The 16,624-nt window shown below is 54.7% G+C and overlaps 1 protein-coding gene across 1 annotated transcript; it reads left to right on the top strand.

Moving 5' to 3' along the window:
* The first annotated feature begins 298 nt into the window (after positions 1 to 298).
* Positions 299 to 15,659, top strand: DBH (dopamine beta-hydroxylase). The gene is given in 13 exon segments (XM_068914833.1): positions 299 to 578; positions 581 to 940; positions 3,277 to 3,423; positions 4,622 to 4,879; positions 5,982 to 6,158; positions 6,650 to 6,752; positions 8,011 to 8,177; positions 9,089 to 9,232; positions 9,388 to 9,426; positions 10,729 to 10,788; positions 11,471 to 11,598; positions 12,266 to 12,425; positions 15,404 to 15,659. Coding segments are annotated over 13 exon segments (2,031 nt in total). The 5' UTR covers positions 299 to 425; the 3' UTR covers positions 15,539 to 15,659.
* Positions 15,660 to 16,624: the final 965 nt, after the last annotated feature.

The raw sequence follows: 16,624 nt of genomic DNA, 5'->3' as shown, positions 1-16,624 counted from the left end.
GAGGAGGAAGAGGCCAAATTCAAAAGCCTGTCCCAGTTTTGGTCCCAAGTTGGGTGGGCAAGGCCAGGATCTTAACCGAATCAGCACAGATTGCCTGAAAGGGGTCAGAGGATCAGGGCCGAAGGAGAAGATCAGAAGTGATAAAATCATGTCATCCCTGGAACTGTGGCTCGCGAGGCTCCTGGGGACGATGCCAGAGAGTTTGCACCGCAGAGAGCAGGCAGGGCCAGACGCAGAGCTGGGCAGCTGGCAAAGCAAGCAGGGCACAGCGTGGCCGTGCAGGGCTCAGCAGGAGCAGCTTGCAGGTGAACAGCCCTTTCGAGCCGCTAAGGATGATTTAAGAGCGAATAACATCAGCCTAGTCGAGTCCAATTGCTATTGATAATATCCATGTGCAATTAGAGCCAATTAAGGGGAGACAGAGAATGACAAGTGTTTGGCCAGGAGGTGGGAGGGAGGAGATGGCAGGGGGGGTCAATACCACAATCCAATTTCCCAACGAGCAAATGCAATTAAAAAGCCTCACTTACCCAGCTTGCCCAGGAGGGCCAGCGCATAAATGGCAAAAGCGCGGCGCACAGGTGTCCTTCTCACCAGCATGCAGACCTCCAGGAGCAAGCCGTGCCCCTGTCCCAGCTTCAAGCTGCGGGAGGTGGCGTCCATGTACTTCACCATGATCGCGGTGTTCCTGGTGGTCCTGGTGGTGGCCCTGCAAGGCACGGCTCCCCAGGAGAATTACTTTCCCTACAAGGTGCCGCTGGACCCCCGGGGGCTGCTCGAGCTATCCTGGAATGTCAGCTACCCCCAGCAAGCGGTGCATTTCCAGATCTTGGTCAAGGACCCAAAGTTTGGGCTCCTCTTCGGCATGTCGGACCGGGGCGAGTTCGAGAACGCGGACCTGGCCGTGCTCTGGAGTGATGGGCACAACTCATATTTCGGGGTAAGCTGCTCGTGGGGTTTCAGGGCTTCTTCCCCGGGAATTACCAACCAGTGGGTGAGTCTGGCCTGTGGTTTGGGAAGACGGAGCTGGACCATGGCTCGGCATGCTGCTGAGCGCCGTCTCCTGGCCTGCTTGCGCTGCTCAGGTGGAGGCAGCTCAGAAGGGCTTCATGGTTTCTATTCCCGAGGGATCCACAGATCAGAGCTGCGCTATGAGCTGGGTATAGGATCTCAAACGCAGAAGAGAGGAGAAAAGTTACGGTACTGGTTCAGGGAGGCTAACAGTGGAATCAAAACTGGATGACTTTATTACATTTATCTCCAAAGAGCTCTAACAGGTGGTTGTGCATAACAGCCACAGTGCACGCGTGCACACATACACACACACACGCACAAAAGCAGGATGCATCGGTAGCTTGGTTCACTCGGGCACTTCTGTCAGCCACATTAAAAATTAACCAAAGCTCCCATTAAAGACTTTGAGAAAGTGCAAAAGTTTTCATGCAGAAAGTCTGCTCCTGCCAGCATCAATAAGCCAGGAATAGCTCACACTTGAAGCTACAGCAAAGATAACACGACACAGGAAAATACAATCTGACGGCTGACTGCTAGCAGCACAGTGTTATCAGAAATTAAGCACACAAATGTATATAGGCAGTACATAAACGCCTGATGGTAATAGGGAGGGGGAGAAACTCATTTCAAATTTTGCTATTTGATTTTGCAACTGAAAACTATTGTTTTTTTGGCACACAGTCCATTTTACTAGGTTCTTTGTCGATGTATCTTTGCACTGAAGCTGTAGATACAACAGCTAATCCTGTGCTCTCCAGCAGCTGCCTACCCCCTGACCACCAGGTTAGGCTGGTTGCAACTGTGCTTCACGGCAGAAAGCAATTCACATCTTTCCCCGTGTGAGGCTTTCCAGTAAGTTAAATTTGTACCTCTATACTTCCTTGAAATTAACCATAAAATATATTCTTTCACAATCAGCCGCAATGTGATCTGCAGTATAATGAAAGGCTGAAAAGGAGGGCTTATTATCTGTACTGTTTTCCTGCTAATTACCAGCCATTCAGGATGTGTGATGACCCAAATGCTACAGTATTTCACAGCATCATGTTAAAAAAACATAAAAGATCATTTCTAATCTGTGTTCCTGTGTTTCCCGAAAGACAAACAGTGCTGAATTAAACAGCATGCGTGCAGTGTTTTGGCTTTCTCTTTCAGTGGGTGCTGAACAGCATCCTTTAAATACTGCAAGGAGATTTCTGTAAATCTCTGCAGTCCTGGTTTTCTCTCTCAGCAGCCTTTCTTCTGGATAAGTATGTCAGCTGTTAAAAAGATCCAAATTTGCTTAACCTCCCCATGTACTACAAGACTAATTTGCACAACATACTCCTATAAAAACAAATGCCACACTAGCTTCAGCTAGCTGATTTTACTCTCCCCCTCTAAGGACAATATGTTCTAGAAATATCACTCCATACTTCGGGCTGAGATGATGCCAGGATGCTTTATTCTTTTTCTTCCCTTTTTTTCCGCCAAGATAAAAGAAGTGATGCCACTGGTATACATGCAGCGAGGTAGCTCTTAGGCTCCTCTCCTTCTCAGTAGACAAAAGACATCAACAGGAGATGAAAAGGATCAGGACAACGACACTGTTCCCTTTTAGCCCCAGATTCCTGCAGGGTTTTATAGATCATACCTTCAGTTCTTTAAACACTGGACTAATCCACTGCTTTGCTTCTTGGTGAGGCTTTGTCACCATTATTAACCGAGAGCCCTTTTCTGGGAGGCCTCGCTGGGCTCAGGGGAACTGCTTGGGGAAGCGTGACAGAGTCTGGCCACAAGAAAATAAGGGTTTTAAAAGGGAGCAGTGACCTCTTGGGCCAACGCTACAGGCAATCAAGGGTCTGATCCGAAATAGAGAGCAGCTGCTTTATGCTGAGGATCTTGGAGAACCCATCACCCTCTCCCCAGAAAGTTTCTCCAGCCACATAAACCCCAAGCACGCAGACCAATGCAACATCTCATACCCCTGCAGGCTTTCCTTCACCCCATCAACTTCACCTCCCCCAAATGCATCTCAACCCCTAAACATCTTTAAGTAGGATTTTTATGCTGGGTCATACATTTCACGGGGTATGGGACTGCCAGAAAGCATGCCCATGGCCTCCAAGATGCAGGCCAGGGTGCACCTTGGAGGGCAAACCAAGAAGAGACCTGTGGCTCCAGCAGCAGGCGCTGCTGCGTGCTGCTCCTGCGCCTGGGACTGGCCTCAGTCAGCAAAGCCTCCTGGCGTGCCTGCTCACCACGGTGGCTTTCCTCCTGCAGGATGCCTGGAGCGATGAGAAGGGGCGGCTCCACATGGATTCCCAGCAGGACTACCAGCTCCTCGAGGCACAGAGGGCCCCTGAGGGGCTCTACCTCCTCTTCCGAAGAGCCTTCAGCACCTGTGACCCCAAGGACTACCTTATAGAGGTACAGCATCGCTCTCCCTCTGCAGCACCCACCGCTGCTGGCCCCCAGCCCAGCTTTTGGGGCTGGTCTCTCCTCACCCCAGTGACACCCAGAAGGGCTCCAAACCCTGAGTCCACATGATTATATTATATAATATTATATTATACTACATTATATTATATCATATTACCTGCGCTGCATTTCCAGTAGAGCAGCAAGTTTTCATGCTGTTTGGGGCAGAAAGGAAGCATGCGATAGATAATCATCCCAGGGATATGAGTAATGTTTTGCATGATCTATTTACAACCCCTTATAAACCTCTATACTATGTGGATTTTAGCTGGTTTGCATCCTCCGCTCCTCTTAAGTATGTATTAGGTCTATATAAATACCCTTCTGCATCGCTCCAGCTTGCAGGCTGGAGCCAAGTGTTTGGCATGTTACAAAGAGGTGTTGCTTGAGGGGCGGTGGAAATGAAGAGAAGAATTTTAGCAGGAGCTGGAGCTAAGGTAGAGTAAATAGAGCCGCTGAGGTATGCTCGTGAGTTTTTCAATGAAATCTCTCTGGTTTTGCTTTCACTGCTCTTCTGCAAGAGTGGAGGTGAGGGAAACATCCCTAGCGTGGATCAAAGAGCAACAAGGTCTCAGCCGAGGACGGGCTGCCCAGGGGCCCTGGGTGAGGAGCAGGAGTTGACACCAGGCTCATTTCAGATGAAAGCCTTTGATGGACAGGATATTTTGAAGCCGTTGTGGGCATGGAGTGTCCTTGAGTTTTTATTCATAGTTTCCAAAAGCATGTCTCCTGGTGAGAAATTTCTATTGTCTGCCAAAATACTGAGAAACCTGGAGGAAAACAATCTATGTGATATGGGAAGAGACTTGCAGGTCTTTTTTCTCCAGTCCTTTAAGAGAAAATTATTCTTTTTTTCCTTTCTTTCTTATCCCCTGTCCAGAGCTCACTGAATTCAGTGGCACCCTTGCTAGCTTTCAGTAGCCTTTCATCAGACCTTCTTGCCATATCCCTCTGACAGAGGCTGGGAAGGAAGGGAGGATTTCATGAGTTTCTTTTCCCCTCTTCCTCTCCAAGCTTCTGCTCACGGTGAACTCAGGATGGCCTCTCATCTGGAGAGGGGTCAGGGCCTGTCCACAGATATATATACCCGCAATACGGGTGCTAATAGTACATTGCCATTACCTGACACACTTTGCTCTCACCTCAGGATGGCACCGTGCACCTCATCTACGGGATCCTGGAGAAGCCGGTCCATTCCCTGCACGCCATCAACACCTCCGCCATCCCCAGGGGCCTGCAGAGGGTGCAACTGCTAAAGCCCAACATCAGTGTCCCTGAACTGCCCAGTGACATGAAGACCATGGAGATAACAGCCCCTGATGTTGTCATTCCCAGCCAGGAAACAACCTATTGGTGCTACATGGCAGAGCTTCCAAAAAGCTTCCCCAAACATCACATTATCATGGTAAGATGCAGGAAAAGAGGGCTGTTTTTCCTAGTGCCCCTCAGCAAGCTTCCTCCTCCCTCAAAGGAGAAACGTCCTTTGTCGGTTCAGCCAGGGGCCAGGATGTGGGGGTCAGTCATGTTCATGGGCTCCAAAGCCCTTCTGCAAAGTCCACCTCCTCCCTGCCCTTTCCCAGAGAGGCTTTCGGACCGATACAGCTTCCCTGCCACCGGGTCCCAACCACCTCCCAGAGCCATGCCACCAGGCAGCAACACCCTCACGTCAGCTGCGAGAAGCTGAAATCAAGGGCTTGTCGGCAGGATGGTGGTGGGGATGTGCCTTCGTGCCCGGCTGTTGAACGGGGCTGGGGAGGGGCTCGGGACAGCCCAGCTCTCGGGAAGGATGGGGAAAGCCTCTCACCTGGAGCGGCTGGAGGGTGCCCCCGGCCTTCCTGCCCCACCACCTGGAGAGCCTTGCTCAGCAGGAGCTGGGATGGTGCCGCAGGTGGCCTGGCAAACCCAGAGCCCAAACCATGGGAGGGGAAGAGGGAAAACCTGAAAGGGGAACCAAAGCGAAGGCTTAGCGCTTTATAAGGGAGAGACAACGCCGCAAAGGAAAACTCAGAGGGAGGATTTTCTCTCCAACAGATGGTGTGAAGTGAATCATCTGTGTGTAAGTAAAAAGTGCATAACTCCTGATACCTTCCCGCTGCTGCGGATCATTCCTACAGCTGGCGCTTTTAGCCAGAGCTGTTTCTCCAGTGGGTTTGAAATCACCCTTTCTGCACCGAATCCCCTGCCTCCTGCACGTGGAGCAGCTGTCAGCTGGAGATGAAACTCAAGAGCTGCAGGTAGAGCTCTTGTGTCCAAGACCCTCCATATGAAAAACCAATGTCCCTGAGGTTACCTCAGCCCAGCAAAATTGGCAAAGGACGCAGTTGTCACAACACAGAGGAAGCTCTTCTGCTGATCAGACGTATCCGTTTGCAGGGAAGGGACGGGTTGTTTCTCTATGGGCTCTGGTGGACTCTGAGTTGGTCCTGTAGCCGGAGCAGGGAAGCAGCCCCTGGAGACAGGCTGTCTGTGAGGGATCTTAATGCGTCTCCCCATCTCCCGCTTCGCAGTATGAGCCTGTGATCACAGCCGGCAACGAGGCCCTTGTCCACCACATGGAAGTCTTCCAGTGTGCAGCGGAGTTTGATAGCTTCCCCCATTACAATGGGCCCTGCGACGCCAAGATGAAGCCAGATCGGCTGAACTTCTGCAGGCACGTGCTGGCGGCATGGGCCATGGGAGCGCAGGTGGGTGCAGGAGGGGACCCCCGCACCAGGCACACTCATCACTCCTTGGCCACCATCTCCCTCTCCTTCCCTGTCCTCTCCATGGTGGAGCAGGCCACCAGGTTGAGCACTCCCCATGTGGGCTACCCCAACCCTGGTCTCTGCCATGATCTGGGTTCTTCTCTGTGTAGGCTCCCATCCTCCCCCCAGCTACGACTGAATTTCCACCTCTTCCCCGACCAGCCCCTCATCTCTGTAAATTGGTGCAGTTCCCCCGATGTTGGTCAGTATGGCACTACATGTCCATACAGGGCACATGAGAAGCTTTCTGAAGAAAGAAGAGAAGCTTCCGAGCAAGAGCAGCTCACCATCACAAAGCAATGGAGGGGACAAGCCGTGTCCCCAGTCCACGCTCATGCCCACAGTTATGCCGAGAGACTTCCCCTCCATGCCTTGTCAGCCTCCTCCCAGAAAAAATAGCTCCCCTAACACCCCCCGCCCTCCGCCTGCAGGCCTTCTACTATCCTGAAGAAGCAGGTCTTGCCTTCGGCGGTCCAGGCTCCTCCAGATATTTGCGTCTTGAGATTCATTACCACAATCCCCTCGTGTTCAAAGGTAAGTGAGTAACACAGAGCTGAAGCCTCCTACTTTTGTGCAGTCTTACAGGCATGACCTGTGGAACTTTCTAAGCAAATAAAACAAAAGAACCAAGAAAAGAACCAAAAGTGGAGCTTTTAGAGGGGCTGTTGGCCAAGTGTCATGGACCCCTGATTCCTGTGCAAGGTGATGGTGGACCTGAGCTCAGAGCCCAAAGCAACACTGGTACCAAAAACACCAGGAATACAGCAGCAGCCTGGCTGGGGATGGGGAAATTTAGATATTGCTTTAGTGGTATTCCTGCTTTGATAACATTGTCAGGAGACACATTATAAAAAAAGGGAGGGGAAAAAGCATTCCAAACAACCTAGTTTCTTCATTTACATAAAATCAAGTAACTTCTTGACTACTCAAGTATATTTTTAGGAGACCAGAGCATATGTACCGTTGATCAATCATAGCACATTCGGCAACTCGAGAAGAAACACGTCTATAAATACGAAGCTCATGTCTTTCATAATTTATCTGCTTTTGCATGTTAACCAATAGTGTCTCCCCAGTTATTCTTATTCCTTGCCTGGCTCCAGCCCAGAGACAGGAGTTCAAAACAAGTCTGAACCCCTCCTGACCTACTGAGCCTGCCCTTTGCTTTCCAAGGAGGCTGTGGCGAACAGGAGCCAGAGCTTGGTTTTGCTTCACAGCTGAACTTGCTGCCCACCCTTGCTGCCCTGCGGTCAGCATCAGCCAAGAGTGCAAAGCGGGCACGTGGCTCTCGCCAGCTCTCATTAACTGTGTTTGGATGTTAGTGGGGTTAAATGGAGCGACCTAAAATGCAAGAGAGCCCAGGAGCTCTACAAATACAAGAGGTACTTGCCCAATAGGCATTTCCCCTCCTGCCAGGCCCCCAGTTAATTGCATGGCCTTAGTTTTTGGACAGATTGTGCAGCTGAAGAAGATGCAATGACCTGTATTTCTGAGGGAATTCTTCAAAGCATCTCAAGATCTGTCCTCCTGCTTTGGGCTCTCCAAAGGCACTCCCTTCATCTCTCTCTTGGGAGCAATTTGGCCTTAAGTTGGTGACCTTTCTAGGGGACTAGGCCTTATCCAGGATTTTAAAATAATCAGAACAGCAAATGGGAAAAGAGCCACAAGCGAGAGGATGGAGTACCTCTCCCCAAACTCGCTACAGCAGAGCCAAATGTTTCACGTCTGACCTTGTCCCAGGAGCAGTTGATTCTCCCGCCGTGATTTGCAGCCTTGTCCTCTCGCCTGCCAGGTCGCCGCGATTCCTCGGGGATCCGCCTCTATTACACAGCCACCCTGCGCCGCCACGATGCCGGCATAATGGAGCTCGGCTTGGTCTACACACCAGTGATGGCCATTCCCCCGGGGGAAGCCGAGTTCCTGCTGACGGGGTACTGCACCGACAAGTGCACCCAGCTGGTGAGTGCACTGGGGCGGGCGACACTGGGGATGACCAGGGCCTGCATCCCTGGGGCAGGATGTGCCTGCGAGTGCAGGAGGCGGCGCACGAACCTGGCACTTTGGGGCTTTAGGTCCTGCATGGACTGGTGCCTCCACCGTGCCTTTGCATGGAGCATATCCTTTCTGCGCTGCCTTTGCATAGGAGAAGAAGGGTTGTAAATGGCCTTTCCTAGGTCATAGACAGCGGAGACACAGCATGGAGCACAGAGCCCCAAATTCACAGTTTCAGATTCCCTGAACCCCTTCCAGCCCCTTCCAGTGAGGGGACCCTGGAGTTATGCTGGCAGGAAAAACCTACCACTTAAAACAAACGCCAAGCAGCATTACCCAGCTGCTTGGGACATGCCAAATTCCCCTCGAAGGCCGTTCTGCTCGGGAGCCATCTGCTCCGGCTCCCAGGAGTACCATTCCCCATCTAGGAAAACTTATTGCTGCACTCACCATGCCTAGACGTGTGTAACGCAAAGATTTGCCTCTCTTTCCAAGGAGCTCTCAAGTATGTTTTCTAAACAGCCACTCTGCTCTCAAGGAAGTTTTAGTGGATAATTTTGTAGGGCCTACCCACAAGGAAGCATCTGTGCTACCGCCAACAAATGCAAGGCAGCAAACAGCAGTCAGCTCAGCTGCTTCTGCTAATTTAGGGCATGACAACACATAAATTCAATCTGACAGGGGACTGATCGTCCGTACCTCTGCAGAAAGCTGGCTTCTGAGCTTCCCCAACTCTACAGCAGTCCCCAAAGCCCCATTATGTGTGTGCTCGGAGCCCGGCGAAGGGCCAGCCGGTCCCAAGTGAGAGACAAGGAGATCCGGGGAGGGGAGAGGGAAGCGGCTGGGCACAGAGGCTCAAGCAGCGCTGCTTCCTCCAGGCGCTGCCGGCTGCGGGTATCCGCATCTTCGCCTCGCAGCTCCACACTCACCTGGCCGGAAGGAAAGTGGTGACAGTGCTGGCGCGGGACGGGAGAGAGCGGCAAGTCGTGAACGCGGACAGTCACTACAGCCCTCACTTCCAGGTACAGCCACCCTGGGGTCCAGAGGGAGCAGCGGGGTCTCCTGGCTACCCGGGTGGACGTCACCCGTGGGGCTGATCCAGTGCCCGTGCCCCAGGGTGCAGCATGTGGGAGCAAGCCACGGCAGTCCTAACCCAGCTCCTTTCCTTTCTTCCCAGGAAATCCGCATGCTAAAGGAGGTGGTTCCCATTTTTCCGGTGAGTGGCTCTAAAAACCGTGGCAGCTTCCAAATAGCTCAAGACGTTGCCCTGACTCAGAGGCTTAGACCTGCCAGCAGCCCTTAAACAAACCTGTGAATCCTTGACATTGCTTCATTGCTCGGCGGGGAGCCCGCTGCCAGCAGCATCCCGCGGGGCTCGCCGGCTGGCTGCTGCCCGCGCAGGGGCGGCGAGTGCCATCTGGGACCTCCTGGGGGGCTGCAGAAGGACACGGGGCTCCCACAGGCTCCGGGTCGTATCCGCCGCTTCCGTGCGATGTCTTGGGTGTGCCAGGGCCCATGTCTCACCAGTGTGTGGGCAACTGAACTGTGCCTGTAGCTAAATTTAGCATCTTTAGCTTTGATTCAGCATCACAGCTTTTAGCCAAGCGTTTAGCTGGGCTCCCTGTGCCCCTATCAGAGAGGCTTCTCAGGAGGTGATGTGAACGCAGCTGGAGCTGTGCCCGTGCAGGAGATGTCCTTTTCCACCTGGGGCAGCAGGGGAAGAGGTTGGGCAGTGCCTGCAGCCAGAGGATTTCCTTGCATTGCAAATAAGCAAAGGCATACTCGGGGTTTTTTGCTTTTTTTTTTTTTCTGTATTGGAGGGGGAAAAAAGCCCAAACCATTTCTTGCAATATGTCATTACTTAAAAAAAAAAAAAAAGTGCATATTTGCATCTTGCCAGCTCTGTAAGTAAATAAATAGCAAAGAGCTGATGCTAGGCCTTTACAGGGGTAAAACAAAGACTGAACATGCCCCAGGCGTGAGCAGGGCTGTACGGGTGAGGAAGGACCAGGCTGCAAAGCAGGGAGCGCCTATGGAAGCAGTCACCCCCCAGGAGGCCATCCAAAAGCCTTGGCACTTGCCGAAATCTTACCCAGGGCTGTGCTCCGGTCGCCTCCCCGGGCAGCTCTGCAGGCTGAGCAAGCCACACAGCAACCTGCATCCCAACACAGTCCACCGAGGGGGAGCCGCAGTCGTGCTATCAAGTTGGGCACTATATACTCAAAACATTGCCATGCGCATTTTTAGGTGCGTCAGCCCTTCAGAAATCCTTAGAAAGGGAAGAAAGCAGGAACCACCATTCCTGGGATATGGGAACCTGCCTAGGGTGCTCCTGCTGCCTGGAGGCCAGTGCGGGCTGGCAAAGCAGATTGCCTGATGCTATTTTAACTTGCTGCGGAGAGCAGAGATCTGGGAGGGAAGTCCCGAGCCCTCATGAACTTGCCGATCCCAAAACATGCTGATTTGAGATGGAAAACTTTGCTGTGTAACAGAATCGCATGTTTGTTCGAACTCGCAGGGTGACGAACTCATCACAACCTGCACATACAACACGGAGGACAGAAGCCGAGCGACGGTGGTGAGTGAGGGCGCGTGCACGGGTGCGTGGGGGCTCTCGTGCGTTTGCCTTTCAGTTTGAGATGGCTGAAAGGCTGGGACCAACTAGACAGCTCACTTAGGCCCAAGGTTGGGAGGCTCGCAAGGTCGGCAGCGCATAAACTCTGGCTGATTCAGAGCCAGAAAGCAGAGGGAGGGTGGTAATGACGTGAACCCACTAGGCTCTGCCGCCTGCAGCTGGGATGCCAAGGTGCTAATTGAAAAGTAGCGTGTGTCAGTCTAATTCCCATCACAAACCAGGTATTAATTGTAATTAAAGAGAAGTGGCGTTTTTTTTGACAGTGCGTATTATTTTCTTACATAGGCAGCGAGAAAGAGGTTGTCAGAGGTACCATCAACAGGGACAAAGCTAAATATAGCAGCGGGATTATAGAAAATCTGCATTTTAGTATGAACTATGCAAGCGAGCCTGAATGCCTGCCCTCGCATAAATGGCCAGATAGGCAGCGTGCTGCAGACCCCTTGCACCCGCAGGGGCGGGCGAGCGTGCGTGCAGGGGTGCGCGCTGCGTCTTTGCAGCCCCGTCAACCTTCCCGCTGCCTGTGCGGCTTGTGCAGAATGCAGTGGGGTCCTGGGCGCGCGGCAAATTATGCGGCGGCTGAGCTCCCCGGCGGCACGTACGGCACGTGTGCCTCTCTTGGCAGGGCGGGTTTGGCATCATGGAGGAGATGTGTGTGAACTACGTGCACTACTACCCCCAGACGCAGCTGGAGCTGTGCAAAAGCGCTGTGGATCCTGGCTACCTGCACAGATACTTCAACCTCGTCAACAGGTACCGAGCCCCTGCACAGCAGCGGTGAAGGCAGGAGGATCGATGCCAAACCAGTCACTAGCAATACTGGGAAAGGATTGAAAAGGGGGGTTTAAAGCTCTGGCTGTGCAGTTGCTGTGCTAGGGGCGTGCAGGCCGTGCGGGTTGCAGGGCGCTCAGTGACCGCAGCAGTGAGTCCGGGCTGAACACCGGGGCTCAGGGGGAAAGAGGATTCCTGTCCTCCCCTTTCCCCCACGGATGCAACTGCTAAGGGGGGATATAGTGGAAGACACTGGGAAGGGAGATCTCACCAGGTGAGGGACCTCCCTGCAAGATGCAATGCACGACACACTGCAAGAGAGACTTACATGGAGACGCTATCTCATACTCCAAGGCAGTCATCAGATATCCCTGCCGGAGAAACAGGCTGCAGCTCATTCCCCCATCACGAGAGGGACAAGATGCTGACCTTGCACAGCACGGTGCTGTACTTGCAGGGAGTCCAGGTCGCCCCAGATCTTCCCCGTGGAGGTGCTGGTTGTGCTGAGCTGGTTTCTCCCCATTGTCATGTGCTGAGTTGGGAGTCTTTCCAGGCTGAGCTCCGAGCAAGGAGGAATTAGATGCCTCCGGTGTTGAAAGGGGACAGCACATCTCTGCTACATTTCAATCTGGCGTTTCTCCTGCACCAGGTTCAACGACGAGGAGGTCTGCACGTGCCCGCAGGTCTCCGTCCCACAGCAGTTTGCCTCTGTCCCTTGGAACACGTTCAACAGGGACGTGCTCAAATCCCTCTACGGCTTTGCGCCCATCTCGATGCACTGCAATAAATCCTCAGCTGTCCGGTTCCCGGTATGTACAACTTTGAAACCAAACTCTGACACACTTTACAGCAAAACTCAAGGCGATTGATAAAAAGCAGCTCAGTGGAACTGCATCTCCCCCCGCGCAGGGCGACCCCAGTAAGATAGGAAGGTTTCTGGTGCTTAGCACATTGCTGCCACAAGCAGTGTCTTGAGCAGGGAGTTTTGAGCTGTCTTGGGGAACTACAACGTCAGCAAGATTTTAGAGCCCGTCACAGGCCTGGCATTTAAAACAATACGCCACAGCCACGAGCGCAGTCTCGATGTACTCGGCCAGATTCAATTAGAGGAGACGCATTTGCATAAAGCAATTTTGAGACTTATTTCTCAGGGCAGACCTGAGCTTTAAAGTAGAGATGTCTTCACGACAAGGATAAAGGTGAGGTGCTTTTCAGGATTTTGGCAAATTACATCAGGTCCCAGCAGAACGAGTTCATTACATGCAGCATCTGTGCAATCTCCAAACACGGAGATACAGCAAAGCCGAAGGCTAAAGTCCTGTGGGATCTTTAAAGAAAAACCAGGCGCAGCAGTGATCATCATGACAATGATGATGATGAATACCAACAGTTCCTGATGCCATTTATCAGTGTGATGGAAGTGTGACTTATATGGTAAGTTATTTCTGGATTCAGCGCTCACCGCAGCACAGGGAGGGCACGGAGCTGATCTCAAGGAAGACCCTCAGCTTTCGCCCCTGGTAAAACTCCTCTAGCAAAGTCGGCTCTGGAGCAGGCAGAAACCCTTCCAGTCCCCTGGTCCGTACTGCTGGGTCTGAGCCGTGCCCGCGCTGGGGCCTCTCCGCTCCCCGTCGGGCCCATCCGGTGCGGGCACAGCGGCGGTACAGAGGCTTTGTGCGGCGGATGAAGTATGAACTCTGCCTCTTAATTCTGACGCAGGCAGCTCTGTTGCTTTCGGAGGGGCCTGGGGGGGGCAGCTGGGAAGAGGTTTGAACCGAGCAGAGCTGACGCCAGCACAAAGCGGGTCGGGTGCAACACGCTCCTGAACACGAGAAAGGGGCCAGAGCTTCCCTCCTGCTCTGGCTGTGTTTTTAGAGCAAGCAGGGTCTAAGACATCTTAAGACATCTCGTTTCTTGCACAGCGTATCTGTTAAGAGCACGGCACCAGCTTCTAGTGCAGCTTATGCGTTTCTGCAGCGCAGTGATCCCGAACCTGGCTAGATTTCTGCAAGGGCTCGGCCTTGTTAATTATTTGGTGAAAGCCCCTCTCACACAGAGGTGTTTCAAGGTGACACCGGCGAGTCGCTGTAGCGGGGGTGCTGTGCAAGCGCCCCATGCATCCCCTTCTACACCGGCAGGCAGAAAACGGGGACTGGAAGAGTCGCTATATTCAGATTTCTATTCACACAAGCACTGAAAAGAACAACCATCGAAACACTCAAAATGCCCTCGATATACTCCAAAACGACAGCGTGGAGCGAGGTGTCAGCACGGGGTTCGAGAAGCGCTAGCCGACAGGAGGAGCAGGCGGCTCAGGGCCCGGCTGGTCCCAGGGATGGAGCGGGGCTGGGCGCCACGCGACGGGGCCGGGATCAGGAGCATCCTGCGTACGGCCAGCGTGGCCGGATCCAGCGGGCCCCGTCCCTGTGGTGTCCTGAGCACCGGAGCCAGGAGTCCCCTGCCAGCCACGATGCGGATCTGCCTGCTCATGGGAAACACCGTTTCCTCTCCTGCCTGCAGAGCGTAGCCCACCCCGGGCTATTTAAAGCATCCAACGGAGCGGAGCGTCCTTTCACCTTTTATTCCCAACTCTTCCCCATCCTTTGCTGCAATGCAGCCAGCGTAGGCGGTAGCCGGGATAATCACGGACTTTAGAGGCCAGTGAGAGGTGTGGATGCCCGGGGCAGGGGGGCCTGTGGGGACGGGGTGCCCCGCGGGGCAGCGACGACGGCTTCTTGTGAGTGGGGGGCGACTGCTGCGTTGCCACCTGTGCTTAGCCGCTCTCTTAGCCCTTACGGCTCCCGCGGCAGCCGCTCTCCTTTGCTCTGCCCTTCTCCCACTGCTCCCCGCGTCGTGCCGGGAGGACGCCTCCTTCTCCGTGGCCTTTCCCGGTGCTAGCTCTCAGCGGCCCGTTTTGCTTGACAAACTGCAAGGAATTTCATCGGAAAACAAATTCAACTTTCCTCCTCCTGCTGATGACTCACAGCTCTGCCTCTCGGCTCCAGACCTCCCTCCTTCTGCTCAAACCTGAGCTCAGCCTGTCTCCGACGTTTCCCCACGAAGGCGCAGCCGGAGCCCAGCCGGAGCGGTGCTGAAGCATCGCTCAGCCTTGCTCTGCTGGCACCGAACTGCTTTCTTGCACCCTGCTGCAAGCCCCTGTTAGCGTCTCGCTAACCTGGGCCACCGAGTCATGCCCGAGGCCGATACTGCCCCGCGGGCTCGGCCCTCAGTGGTGTCTGCATCTGGCAGGTTGTTCCTTGCAGAGCTGGAGCTCATCCTGGCTCTGGGCACCTCGAGCCCCGGCCGCGGGGACGGCCCTGCCCGGCTCCGCTCCGCGGCGTTTCACCCCGGCTGCTGCATCCCTCCGGGGTCGGAGCATCCGCACGTAACAACCACGCTGCGAATCGCACCTCAAAGCCACCCCATGTGCCCATGCCTGTTAAAAAAGCTCCTTTCAGGGTTGGGCTGAGAGCTTGGCCAGTTGGTAGGACTCACTGCTTCGAGCTGTCTCCGTCTGGTTTGGTGGGTACCGCTTTTTGGGGCAGAAAGTCCCTCGTCAGGGTGGTTCTGTGCAGCACGGTGCACAGCGATCTGCTCCACGAGTGGGGGCTCGTGGGCACTTCTGCAACGCAAGTAATTAGTAATGACTTATGAGAAAACACGCTGGTATTGCTTAAAAGCACTTCACGCATTAAAGGACGCTTCATTTTTCCCAACGCCGGAGAGAGAGGAGGGGTCCGGGCACCCGCGCCCCGCGTGCTCTCACTGCCACCCACCTCTCTTGCAGGGCAAATGGGAGAAGCAGCCGCTTCCCACCGTCACCGAGACGCTGCGGGACCCCGCGCCGCGCTGCCCGCCTGCCCCGGCGCCTCGGCCGGCCTCCCCCGTCCCCGTCAGCCTGGGCAAGAGCAAGAGGGACTGAAAGCCCGGCCGAAGCCTCGGCGCTTCACGGCGCTGGGGTGCGACCCGCCGGGTGAGCGACGGGGCCGCGGCTGCGGGAGAGCCATCCGGCCGCCCTCCCGGCATCGCCCCCAAGCCCGTCGGCGCCCTGACGTCTGCCTTCCAAGGGGGCTGGTAGGGCTCATTAGTCAGAGTTCAGCAAGCACTCCGGAGCTGCAAAGCGCTATTATTAGTGTGTTATTAGCAATCCCGGCTCTGAGTAATGCTGCTTTCCGCCCCCAGAAGGAAAACGCGGAGGTTTGCTATTGTGCCTCCCAACCGCGCGCCCGAAGCCAGCGTGGCCCCGGGGCGGCGGGGGGGAGACGCTCGTTTGCCCCGGGGGGAAACCGAGGCACGGGGCAGCGATGCGCTCGGGCTCAGCCCGCAAGCCTTCCCGGCTGCCTCCGAAGCAGGGACCCGGGCTGCCGCGCGTGCCGCTCCGCAGCGCCGGGGCCCGGCGCTCGCCTCCCCGCGCCGCGGCCCCCCGCCGCGCTCCTCCTCCCACGCCCCCGCACGGGGGATCAGGCGTCTTAACGTGACCAGATGCCAAGGGACAGGGACAAACGATACCTCTGTGACGGGATTTAGAAAGGGGGGAGGGACGCGGGGGGAAAGACAAAGCCTTTGGCAGGAAACATGACTCCATTAAACAGCTGAAAAATACAAATAAATACATAAATAAATAAGCTTTGTGGCTGTTGAGCTCCGGCGGGGTGCGGGAGAGCGAGCCGTGCTGCCGGGCCTGGCAGCAGCCCCCCCGGACGGCCGCGCAGCGTGGCCGCGGGCTGGGGGGGCCGCTGCGGAGAAGGGCGCTGCGACCGGCCGGCCGGCCGAAACGCGCCCATCCCAGCCACGATTTAAGGAAAAAATCTCCCTCGGTGACCAAGCCGGCACAGCTGCCCGTGCCGAGGGCCAGCTGCCCTTCCTCTTCGCCGGCGGCCACCGTCCCTTTCCCACCACGTTGTTTTGGGTGCGTTTTCCATAGCGAACGCAAACCTTTCCCAGCCTCTCAGAGTCTGAAAGCTGTGGGCTTCTTTCGGGAAGATAAAGCTGAATTATCTCAGTCGAC

The sequence above is a fragment of the Struthio camelus genome, chromosome 20 (genome assembly GCF_040807025.1).
Source record: "Struthio camelus isolate bStrCam1 chromosome 20, bStrCam1.hap1, whole genome shotgun sequence".
Classification (NCBI taxonomy): Eukaryota; Metazoa; Chordata; class Aves; order Struthioniformes; family Struthionidae; genus Struthio; species Struthio camelus.
Note: the sequence above shows the minus strand (reverse complement) of the source record. Positions and strands in the feature narration are given on the sequence as shown.